General features: G+C 41.7%; 1 protein-coding gene across 1 annotated transcript in view; it reads left to right on the top strand.

Annotated features, from left to right (window-relative positions):
* The window catches only part of kifap3a (kinesin-associated protein 3a), a 111478-nt gene that overhangs the window by 17331 nt on the left and 80579 nt on the right, over positions 1 to 13568 (top strand). The window contains exons 6-9 of the mRNA XM_084308345.1: positions 2822 to 2921; positions 5353 to 5477; positions 6579 to 6677; positions 8528 to 8706. Of these exons, the coding sequence (XP_084164471.1) occupies positions 2822 to 2921; positions 5353 to 5477; positions 6579 to 6677; positions 8528 to 8706 (503 nt within the window). The remainder of the gene's footprint in view (positions 1 to 2821; positions 2922 to 5352; positions 5478 to 6578; positions 6678 to 8527; positions 8707 to 13568) is intronic.

Below are 13568 nucleotides of genomic sequence, written 5' to 3'. Positions count from 1 at the left end.
TATTCCAATGTACAGTGTACAGTGTGTGTGTCCCTACCCAACCCCCCCCCCCCCCCCCCACCTCCAATGTACAGCCCCCCCCCCCACCCCACCTACCCAACCTCCTCCAATGTACAGTTTCTACGTCAAATGTATATACACTCTTTTTCTGGACACTTTTTGTATCACAAACCGTACTGTATTTGTAAATCTGGTATGTCATAAATGTATAGATGTAGCAGTACTGTCTATCTGTATGTCGTGTGTGTCATATATGTTATGATGAATTGAAAATGGGGGACCCTGATGTAAACAAGACGAAAGTCTTTCTCTGGTCTGCATCCCCTTAACAATTGTATGTATTGAGCTGTACTGTACTGTACCCATTCTGCAATCTGTTAATAAACTTTTCAATCAATCAATCAATCAATCAATCAATCAATCAATCAATCAGTTCCAGCTAGTTAGCCATAAACCAATGGTCAATGGGGTCGAGCTCCTGTATAAGCTGACTGAGGCTCACTGAAATGTACTCTACAGTGCAACACCAAGTACATTTCAGCCAGCTTCAGTCGGCTTGTACTGACTAGGAGCCTGACTCCATTGACTTTGCACTGGTTGGTGGCTAACTATCCGGAGCTAGTATGAGGAACAGCATGCATTGTGCTGAGAAAGGACTCTACTGACCATTATTGGTAAGAAGTAAGAAATAAGGCTAGGGTTCCAAAAATCTGAACTATCCATCTTAAACTATCCATTTAAAAATATGTAGAATAATATATATTTATATATTTTTTTATACATTCACAGAGCTCTTAGAGAGTTGTGGAAAAGTATTGCCCCCCCCCCCCCCCCCCCCCCCCCCCCCCCCAATATTATTGATTCATGAATTTATCATGGAAAAAAAATTGCGGGTCCAAAATGAATGAACATGTTGCATGCATGTATCCCCTCCCTACTTCCCATTTTCCCCCATGTTGAATTCACCTGATTGGATAAATGACACGCTGGTGCTCTAGTGCGACACCTACTGGCTGAATGTTATCTATAGCACCTCTAAGCTCAGGATTTTGTTTCTTTTTAGACACACAACTATACGTTTCCAATTTGAAATCCCCCGATTAGCTGTCATCTCCTTCGTTATTTCCTACTTCCTTGCGTCGCCCCGATCTCATGCCCCGATCTGTCGTTCCTGAGGAAAACGATCAACCCTCTTCTCAGCGCTCGATTCATTTCTAAGAGGTCGATCCTCTCTTTCACCGCCAGGCCCATCCCGTCCGTAAGAGAACGCGGGCCGCGGCCCCACACGTCCCCACTCCCTCCCGGGGCACCGCCGCTGTTTGTCCTGACGATGGCGAGATTCTTTTTATTATCAAATATTTTTAATTTTTCCATTTTAAACATAAAACAAGGCAACACAATACAGTAATAATAATAATAACAAGACCACACAGTACCACAACAATAATAATAGTAACAATAACGACATTAGCAATAATAAATATAATAAATACAGAACATTAAAAAAAAACGTGTACTATTACAGACACCACAAAAGACATTTCCTCCCCCACTCCCACACTCCCCCTCCCCACCCCAGGACCCCCAAGGACCAACACCCCAACCCCAACCCCGCTCCGCTACACGGCATCATTTGTAACCGTCACGGCGCGTCGCCGGTTCGCTCCGTCTGTCGCCGCAGCATAAGAACGGGGCGTTCGTGCGAACCGCGAGACCCGGGGTCGGCGCTGGAAAGGCGAGAAGAACCCTGGGACCCGTGTCTCTGCGCAGAGGATCACCCATAGCTCAGCCAGCCCCCGAGAGCCCACGACCTCATCACATTCCCCCACAATCCCTTTAGATTACACTCCTTCCTCCCCTCCTCCTCCTCCTCCTTCTCCTGACCCCTCAGCCTGACTTCCATCTAAGGTTTACTTCTTGGGCCCCCCTCCCCCCTTTCCACTTCCAATTTGCTTTCCAAGCCTTGCTGTCTTACTAAAAGAATTATTATATTATACTTACATCTTACTTTTACCACTTCTCTCTTACTCTACCACTTCTCTCTGACCTCTTCTCTTTCTCTCTGACCTCTTCTTTATCTCTGACCTCTTCTCTTTCTCTCTGACCTCTTTATCTCTGACCTCTTCTCTTTCTCTCTGACCTCTTCTCTTTCTCTCTGACCTCTTTATCTCTGACCTCTTCTCTTTCTCTCTGACCTCTTTATCTCTGACCTCTTCTCTTTATCTCTGACCTCTTCTCTTTCTCTCTGACCTCTTTCTCTCTGACCTCTTCTCTTTCTCTCTGACCTCTTTATCTCTGACCTCTTCTCTTTATCTCTGACCTCTTCTCTTTCTCTCTGACCTCTTTTTCTCTGACCTCTTCTCTTTATCTCTGACCTCTTCTCTTTCTCTCTGACCTCTTCTCTTTCTCTCTGACCTCTTTATCTCTGACCTCTTCTCTTTCTCTCTGACCTCTTCTCTTTCTCTCTGACCTCTTCTCTTTCTCTCTGACCTCTTCTCTTTCTCTCTGACCTCTTCTATTTCTCTCTGACCTCTTCTCTTTCTCTCTGACCTCTTCTCTTTCTCTCTGACCTCTTTCTCTCTGACCTCTTTATCTCTGACCTCTTCTCTTTCTCTCTGACCTCTTTTCTTTATCTCTGACCTCTTCTCTTTCTCTCTGACCTCTTCTCTTTCTCTCTGACCTTCTCTCTGATCTCTTATCTTTCTCTCTGACCTCTTCTCTTTCTCTCCCATGTGGCCTCCCTCTCATTCAGATTCCCTCTATACATTGGTCCATGCTTATATCTGTGTGTATGTGTGTCTCTGTCCGTGTGTGTTTACAGAGACGGCGCTGGGTGCGTTGGCCAGGGTTCTGAGGGAGGACTGGAAGCAGAGTGTGGACCTGGCCACCACCATCATCTACGTGTTCTTCTGTTTCTCCAGGTACACAGGCGGGTCCCTGATAGGTCACTCTACCCCCCCCCCCCCCCCCCCACCCCTTATGTTTTGGCTTACACCTTCTACTCTTAAAACCTGGAAATAACACTATCTGACGAGTCAATTTTAAGACACTTAACCCTTGGTTGCCTCTGCTGTCGGTGTGTGAATGTGTGAGTGAATGGGTGAATGTGAGGAACAAAATAGTAAAGCGCTTTGGATAAAAGCGCTATATAAAAGCACAATTTTACCATTTTCTCAATCGGCTGCATTTAAATAGTGTTTTTATCCAAAGATACTTGTCCTTGAGCAAGGCACCTGCACCTCTAACTGCTCTCAACAAGCAGGTTTGCATAGTTGCATGATTGTCTCCACCATCGGTGCCTGTGAGTGTGAGTGAGTGAGTGGGTGAATGTGACGCATAACCTCTAAAGCAGCTCTTTGGGTACAAGTTCTATATGAATCCAGTCATATTCACTGTAGCGCTGCCTTCGTGGCGGTCCGTCGGCTGTGTGAAGTTGCGAGTGAAGTAGCAGCAAGAGCGTGCGTTTACTTTGACCGATTGTTCTTTTAAAAAGTACCAAACGTGAGCTGGGTCAGACTCCCGTCCAAATAACACGGACTCGCATCGCCTGCTTTCCTGGGTGCGACGCAGCGCAGGGCCCACGCTGGCGACGCTCTCGCAGGGTTCGCACAAGGTCCTTGAAGTGCTTAAAGTGGTTGATTTTTTACAAGAAAAGTCAAGGCCTGGAATTCCTAGAAAACAGCCCATTTTATAACAAGGTGCTTAAAAATTCAAATCAACTATTCGCATTGAATGTTTTGTTCATCCATGATCAAATAGTTCTGAATCAAGAAATGTTTTTTTTGTTCTGTTTTAATAAAAACCTGCAGAGTCGCTGTCTCTCGCACGCTCCAACGGCTTTTCCTCATTTCTTCTTTGAGTGTGATGTTCTTCTAGCTTGCTCTATCTGGCAAGCAGGCCAAGAAGATGTTTAAAAAAACAGCATTTAAAGGTGAATTGTATCCTTCAAGTGACATCCTTGAAAATAAAAAAATAGTGCTTGGAAAAGTACTTAAACGTCCTTGAATTCCATTTCGCAATGTCTGTGGGAACCCTGCGGTGGTCTCGGCCGCCGTCCCGTTTGAGGGCCCTCGTTATTGTTGCCACGCCGATGACTGGAACTAAAGATTTTGATTTTATTGGATTACGGATCCCCATTAGCGGGTGCCATAGCAACCAGCTAGTCTTCCTGGGGTCCACACAAAAAAAAACATACAAAAACAATTACTATTGCAAAACTAAATTATTAAAAGTCAGTACTCAACACACAATGCACAATGAAACTAACAATTAAGATGGCTAAAATTACATGCGAGCACAGAAACAGAAAACAAAAAAAACAAAAGAAAATACTTGACAGTGTTAAATACAATTTAAGATTATTTTAAAAAGTGAATCTACTGTAAATGCAGCAGAGGTTTTGAGGCAGGTTATTCCAAAGAGTTAATGCTCTAAAAATAAAAGATCTCCTTAAAGCGTTGGTTTTTGGACCTGGCAAATCAAGCTGCCCACTACTGGAACCTCTAGTGTAATGCTCATGCACAGTATTACTAAAAACAATCTGTTTATGTATATAAGGCCGTCGTCTCAGGGGTTCAGCGTCCACTCTTCTCTCCTCTCCGTTCCCCCCCGACAGCAGTCACGCAACTATGACAACGTAACCCGGCGTTGAAACCTCAATTGGCAACCGGGGAGCTCTTCAACAACACTAGAATTACCCCTCGATAGAATAATACATAAACGGTCTTGTCAGGACCGATTTGGGCCAATGGCGCGGGACGTGTGCGTGGGCCTGAAAAACGATCGTGGTTCTTGGCGCTCCTCCACGACGGTGTTTCACTGTTTTGGATTGTGAAAACTGTTTTTTTTCAAAGTCGGGCTGATTATATAAAGTCGGAGCGGGAGATGACTGTTGGACTGAACGGCTCCCTCCCCATCTCTGGGATTTGACCGTTTCTACTTTCGCCCCGGGGCCGGCTCCTCCGGGGGCGGGGTTGGGGTCGTCTGGTCTCGCTCGGAGCTCTCCAAATGGAACTCCAAATTGTGTTTTCCATTTTTGCAAAAATGAAGGATGGGTTCCCAAACACTATCCATTACATCGGGGAGGGCGGGGGTCGCCTTGACATCCGTTGCTCAATGTTTCAATAGTACAAGTGATTTTACACGATTGAACCGTTACTGTTTTGTCGGCAGATGTCTTCGGTTACCTAATAACTTCAATAACATTCTGTGTTTTGATGGCAGTAAGTGTTTTGTAAGAGCAGGTTTCACATGGGTTTTTAATTTCACAAAAAAGCTAACTCTTCAGGGTTTGAATTGATGGAAGTTATTATAATCTTTTTTTCTTTCTCTCTCTGTGCTTTTCTCCTCCAGCTTCTCCCAGTTCCACGGGCTGGTCACCCATTATAAGATCGGCGCGCTCTGCATGAACATCATCGAGCACGAGCTGAAGAGATACGATCTCTGGCACGACGAGCTGCAGAAGAAGAACAATGCCTATATCCTTTCTGCCCCCCCCCCCCCCCCTCCTCCCTTTGTAGTTTTCTCATCAACCTTTATTTATACTCGAAAAGACAATTGAGGTCACCCTCATTCTCAATGTCGTCGAGACTTTACAGACATTTCAATGCACACATTTCTACAATATAACAATAATAAATATTAATAACTATCTATATAGTATAAAATAATGAACATAGGCATAAAATCAGCATACAGATTGACAGAATAAAAAAACAATGCATAAATTGCAGACATAAGAATAGGTATAAAAGACTATAAAAGACAATAAAAGTAGTGCAATGTAAAAGTGCAGACTTAATAATGGCATAAAATAAGTTAAAAAGTACAATGTTGCTCGAAGGCATGTGAATATGCATGTTATAAATTCAACAGAGTAATAGTATATTAAATGTTAACATAGTAATAGTTAGTAGTTTATTAAATGTTAACAGAGTAATAGTTAGTATAGCAACAGAGTAATAGTTAGTGGTATATTAAATGTTAAAGCCAACAGAGTAATATAGTTAGTAGTATAATAAATGTTAACAGAGTAATAGTTAGTGGTATATTAAATGTTAACAGAGTAATAGTTAGTAGTATATTAATTGTTAAAGCCACTAGAGTAATAGTTAGTAGTATAATAAATGTTAACATAGTAATAGTTAGTAGTATATTAAATGTTAACAGAGTAATAGTTAGTAGTATATTAATTGTTAAAGCCAATAGAGTAATAGTATATTAAATGTTAACATAGTAATAGTTATGTTAGTACTAGTATAGTTAGTGCTAGTAGTATATCAAATGATAAAGCCAACACAGTAATAGTCAGTAGTATATTAAATGTTAACAAAGTAATAGTTAGTAGTATATTAAATGTTAACAGAGTAATAGTTAGTAGTATATTAAATGTATTATATAATATTAAAGTATGTGCAGTATTATAGTAGTATTATGTACAGTATCATAGTAATATTATGTACAGTATCATAGTAGTATTATGTACAGTATTATAGTAGTATTATGTGCAGTATTATAGTAGTATTATGTACAGTATTATAGTATTATGTACAGTGAAGCCATTCCTTGACTGATCTCACGTGAAGAAGACCCCGAGAACCAGAATCTGAAGAAGGAACACGAGAAGGCCTTCAAGAAATACCAGAGTCTCCTGGTCAAGCAGGAGCGGCTTCTCAGAGGTATTGTACCCCCACAAGCACGAGTAGGAGGAGTAGGAGTTAGTGATGTTAAGATTCACCGATTCGCATCGGTGCACCGGCATAAACGTTCAAGATGCGAGTGCACCGGTGGAAAAAGTGCGCATCGGCTACAATTCAGGTAAAAAAAAACGATTCATTCATATAATTACCTCTCATCCACTTCTGTCAGCACTTAGCAGCAGAGACTATCTTTGCTTCGCTACTACGGAAGGCGAGAGCCACGTCACAGTTATCAACAAACTAGACTGGGGTAAACAAAACACGCCCACAATGTGCAGGTGACACAGGAGCCAGGACTGCGCGAATGAAGTGTCTATTCGCTGGAAATGAATTAATTCACGGCACATTTAATAACATAATTTTTAATAGTTGGGCATGGGGGAAGGTATCAAGTCTTCTCAAGTCAAAAGGCTCAAGTCCAAGTGAAGTCACGAGTCATTGGTGTTAGTAGTAGGAGTAGTAGGATGAGTAGTAGTAGGAGGCGTAGGAGTAGTAGTAGTAGGAGTAGTAAGAGTAGTAGTAGTAGTAGTAGGAGGAGTAGTAGGAGGAGTAGGAGTAGGAGTAGTATGAGTAGGAGTAGTAGGATGAGTAGTAGGAGTAGTAGTAGTAGTAGGAGGAGTAGTAGCAGTAGGAGGAGTAGGAGTAGTATGAGTAGGAGTAGTAGGAGGAGTAGTAGTAGGAGGAGTAGTAGTAGTAGTAGTAGTAGGAGTAGGAGTATGAGTAGGAGTAGTAGGAGTCATAGTAGGAGGAGGAGTAGTAGGAGTAGGAGGAGTAGTAGGAGGAGGAGTGGTAGCAGTAGGAGTAGTAGTAGGAGGAGGAGTAGTAGCAGTAGGAGGAGTAGTAGGAGGAGGAGTAGTAGTAGTAGCAGTAGGAGGAGTAGTAGTAGGAGGCGTAGGAGTAGTAGTAGTAGGAGGAGTAGGAGTCATAGTAGGAGTAGTACTAGTAGTAGGAGGAGTCATAGTAGGAGTAGTACTAGTAGTAGGAGGAGTCATAGTAGGAGTAGTACTAGTAGTAGGAGGAGTAGTAGTAGGATGAGAAGGATTAGTAGTAGTAGTAGTAGTAGTAGTAGTAGGATGAGAAGGATTAGTAGTAGGAGTAGTAGTAGGAGTAGTAGGATGAGTAGGAGTAGTAGTAGGAGTAGGAGTAGTAGTAGGAGGAGAAGGAGTAGGAGTAGTGCACACTTTTTTACATGCTAGACACATGCTAGGTACATGCTAGGTACATGCTAGGCACATGCTAGGTACATGATACATGCTAGGTACATGCTAGGTACATGCTAGGTACATACTAGGTACATGCTAGGTACATGCTAGGTACATACTAGGTACATGCTAGGTACATGCTAGGTGCATGCTAGGTGCATACTAGGTACATGCTAGGTACATACTAGGTACATGCTAGGTACATGCTAGGCACATGCTAGGTACATGATACATGCTAGGTACATGCTAGGTAGATGCTAGGTACATGCTAGGTAGATGCTAGGTACATTCTAGGTGCATACAAGGTACATGCTAGGTGCATGCTAGGTGCATGCTAGGCACATGCTAGGTGCATGCTAGGCACATGCTAGGTACATGCTAGGTAGATGCTAGGTACATTCTAGGTGCATACTAGGTACATGCTAGGTGCATGCTAGGTGCATGCTAGGTGCATGCTAGGCACATACTAGGTGCATGCTAGGCACATGCTAGGCACATGCTAGGTACATGCTACGTACATACTCCTGCCATTGTCCTTGCCCGAGGCACCAGACCGGCAGGCAGACAGATTCCCTGGCAGATGTAAAATGTAAATAAAAGAGTGTCCTTGTTCCTGTCGCCCCACAGTGGCTCTGTTCCTGCTGCTGAACCTGGCCGAGGACACGCGGACCGAGCTGAAGATGAGGAACAAGAACATCGTCCACATGCTGGTGAAGACCCTGGACCGAGAGGACGAGGAGCTGCTCATACTGGTGGTCTCCTTCCTCAAGAAGCTCTCCGTCTTCCTGGAGAACAAGAACGACATGGTGAGACATGGGCCGGGCAGAAAGTCATGTCACGATAACATGGAACAACCGGTATCTATATATATCACGATAACATGGAACAACCGGTATCTATATATATCATGATAACATGGAACAACCGGTATCTATATATATATCATGATAACATGGAACAACCGGTATCTATATATATATCATGATAACATGGAACAACCGGTATCTATATATATCACGATAACATGGAACAACCGGTATCTATATATATATCATGATAACATGGAACAACCGGTATCTATATATATCACGATAACATGGAACAACCGGTATCTATATATATATCATGATAACATGGAACAACCGGTATCTATATATATCACGATAACATGGAACAACCGGTATCTATATATATATCATGATAACATGGAACAACCGGTATCTATATATATCACGATAACATGGAACAACCGGTATCGATATATATATCATGATAACATGGAACAACCGGTATCTATATATATATCATGATAACATGGAACACACCGGTATCTATATATATCACGATAACATGGAACAACCCACTATCGATACATATCACGATAACATAGAACAACCGGTATCGATATATATCACGATAACATGGAACAACCGGTATCAATATATATCACGATAACATGGAACAACCGGTATCGATATATATCACGATAACATGGAACAACCGGTATCAATATATATCACGATAACATGGAACAACCGGTATCAATATATATCACGATAACATGGAACAACCGGTATCTATACATATCACGATAACATAGAACAACCGGTATCTATATATATATATATCATGATAACATGGAACAACCGGTATCTATATATATCATGATAACATAGAACAACCGGTATCTATACATATCACGATAACATAGAACAACCGGTATCGATATATATCACGATAACATGGAACAAACCGGTATCGATATATATCACGATAACATGGAACAACCGGTATCTATATATATCACGATAACATAGAACAACCGGTATCTATATATATCACGATAACATAGAACAACCGGTATTGATATATATCATGATAACATAGAACAACCGGTATCTATATATATCACAATATCTGTTCACATATCCAAAATAAATAAGTAATCTGACTGCTGTTCAGTGCATTTAACTGCATGATAACAAAGTGTGATATCAAACCAAAACTCGTTATTCTCAAATATCGGAAGAGTTCTATGTGCTTGTTATCATTCATCTAGATGACATAATTGTACACAACGACATCACAACATCGGAATTCCATAATTTTGTAAAGATTCCGACCGAGGGACGCTTTGTTCAACCATTCTTGTTTGTGCTTTTTTGAATGTTTTGTTCATCCATGATAATTCTTAATCAAGAAATTTTTTTTATTATTATTTACGTGTCAGAAATTGGTTTTAAGCCATAAATATTGGATCCGATATTTTTTTTCTATAAAAAAAACTGCATTTAAAAGTGAATTGTATTATTTATTTTAAATGCCCATTTAAAACAAAAAAATTTGCTTGGAAAAGTACTTGAAAGTCCTTGAATTCATTTAGCAATTTCTGTGGGAACCCTGACTGAGTATAGTATAACAATGGAAAACCTGCTCGTATCAAATTTCAATTAACCTGTGTATTGTCGCAGTGAAAGGGTTAACCGTTTGGTAGTGCGGCAGTGAAAGGGTTAATCCACTCCCACATGGATCCAATCTCAGGCCAGTTCGCAGGTCTCTAGAGAGTGAGAGAGAGAGAGAGAGAGAGAGAGAGAGAGAGAGAGAGAGAGAGAGAGAGAGAGAGAGAGAGAGAGAGAGAGAGAGAGAGAGAGAGAGAGAGAGAGAGTCTGTTTACAGCGAAGAGAGAGGAGGTTTCCTTTTTACGGTCTAAATGTTTGATTGGTAAAACCTTTTAAATACAGGTTGTTATTATTAATAGAGATCTGTCATCACTGAGATTTCATTTTCACACAGTACACATGTTGTTGTGACTAGCTCCTAACCAGATAACCATTGTTAGATAGACTGATAACACTAAATATATACTGTATATATATATAAATATATATATATATATTCTTTTTTTCTCCCTACCTCAGTCACTAATGGAAGGGAATGTCAATGATAATTGACACAGGCTGTAGTTGATTATGCTGCATGGGGCCTGGGTTTGTAATGGTGTGACACACACACACTCACGTACACACACACACGCACGTACACACACATACATGCATACATAACACATGCACACACAGTAGCAGTTAGTAGTTTTTAACCGAGAGCAGGTTGTGTCCCCATTATGTCTGGCTGTGGCTGAGAGAGAGACCACAGATAGAGAGGGGGAGAGAGAGGGAGAGAGAGGGGGAGAGAGAGGGTGGAGAGGGGGAGAGAGGGAGAGAGAGAGAGGGGGGGAGAGAGAGAGAGAGAGAGAGAGAGAGAGAGAGAGAGAGAGAGAGAGAGAGAGAGAGAGAGAGAGAGAGAGATGTTAACAAGCAACGCGGGACTGGCATTGCTTGTCACACGCACACACACATCCTCGAACATACATACACGCGCACACACACCCTCACATGCACACGTGCACCCTCACGCTTTCACACACACACACACACACACACACACACACACACACACACACACACACACACACACACACTCACGCACACACACACACACACACACACACACACACACACACACACACACACACACACACACACACACACACACACACACACACACACACACACACACACACACCACACCCTCAAGCACATGGACTCCTCAATGACAGCGTGTGGATGTAGCCTAAACACCTCCCCCTGCCTGCCTGCCTGCCACTCACAGAGTGCAGTAATGACAGTCTGTCAGCTGTCTCTGTGTCATCAGCTCAACATCTCCACCTACCTGTAAAGACGGGCCGTGTACTCCAAGCTCAGGGCCTCGCCAGGCAGCGCCAGGCAGAAGGTTAACCCTTTACTATCACACCACAGACGGTTAGTGTGATAGTAAAGGGTTAACCGTCTGTAGTGTGGTAGTGAAAGGGTTAACCGTCTAGTGTGATAGTGAAGGGTTAACCTTCTGCAGTGTGGCAGTGAAAGGGTTAACCCTTTGTCGTGTGGCAGTGAAAGGGTTAACCTTCTGCGGTGTGGTAGTGAAAGGATTAACCTTTTGTCGCGTGGCAGTGAAAGGGTTAATGAAGACATAATATTCCGGTATCTGCTGAGGTATGGATATAATGTTGGAGAATCACAGTTGTTGGTTGGTCATCATCATGCTGGACTGCGTGGTGATGGGAAGTGTGATACAATATTAAACTGAAGCTATGTTTTCAGACTTTCTCAAATACTTTTAGAAATAATTTTGTAACTTAATAGGCATTTGCATACATTTAGTGTCAGGCATCCATGATGTATAAAAAGACAGATTTGACAGCATTGATTGATGATAAATAAACGGTGTGTATATATAAAATATATATATATTTTAGGTTTACTTTATTTGATCAAGGGGACAGTGTACATTAATAAAACATTTTACAAATGTAAATGCACCCAATTTGAGCCAAAAGGCTAATTTCCATTGGCAGTCCCCCTGCCAGAAGGTACATGCTAAAATCCTGTGTGAAAAAGGGTTAGCAATGAAAACAGAATAAAATCATTTGAATAAAAACAAAACAAAAGCACATAGAACATACAATAGGGATACAGGGCACAATACAGTCATGGACACAAGGACAGAGCACATCATGACATATTAGAAGACCCAGACATAGACAAACGCACCATATCCACACACACACACACACACACACACACACACACACACACACACACACACACACACACACACACACACACACACACACACACACACACACACACACACACTCAATGAGCCCTTCCTTAACCCTACACTTGAATGAGTGATATGATGTGGACACTCTAATTGTTATATATTGTTATATATTGATATATAGCACAGTCCTACTTCAAGGTCAGTATACATTATATAAGGAAGCCCGTTGGTGTGATTGCATTCATTCACAGGTCAACAATGTGGTAAATGCAATCATGCAGATTTTGCAACACAACAGACTTTGATTAATTGCCACTAACCTATGAATAATAATCACTAATATTTTATTTAAATTGTATTCCCCCAAACACCACTGCTCCAACGCGCTGGTACATTGTATGCGTTTGGGGAACACTGATACTGGTCTATACAGGGCAGGCTAATGGTTATTTCCCAAATACTAAAAAAACTATTTGAAGAGCCATGGACACATTTTTAGCATTTTTGACACATAGAAAGATGTAAAAAAGAATTGCCTAATAGTCATAGGACTTAGTTGTCTAATATTCATAATACTTAGTTGCCTAATAGTCATATGACTTAATTGATTAATAGTTATAGGACTTAGTTGTCTAATAGTCATAGGACTTAGTTGTCTAATATTCATAATACTTAGTTGCCTAATAGTCATATGACTTAATTGATTAATAGTTATAGGACTTAGTTGTCTAATAGTCATAGGACTTAGTTGTCTTTTTTTTTTATCAACTTTTTCTCCCATTTTCTATATTTTCTCCCATCCCAATTTCGTATCATCCAATTCAACCCTCCCCTGTCACGAACGCTGTTTCTTGCCTCCCACAAAGCCGGCTGCAATGTGACTAAGTCATACATAGCACAAGTCCCCTCCGGTACTTGAGGTAACAGCAGTCGCATCTTTTCACCTGCGCAGCTCGATCTCTCAGTGGCGAGGAGTAACGCGTGGGAGGCTCACGCTGCCCCCGACACTTCCTGATTCTACTGCGCAGGCGCACCAACCGACCTGTAG

The sequence above is a fragment of the Notolepis coatsorum genome, assembly GCF_963971535.1.
Source record: "Notolepis coatsorum genome assembly, chromosome: 2".
Taxonomy (NCBI): Eukaryota; Metazoa; Chordata; class Actinopteri; order Aulopiformes; family Paralepididae; genus Notolepis; species Notolepis coatsorum.
Note: the sequence above shows the minus strand (reverse complement) of the source record. Positions and strands in the feature narration are given on the sequence as shown.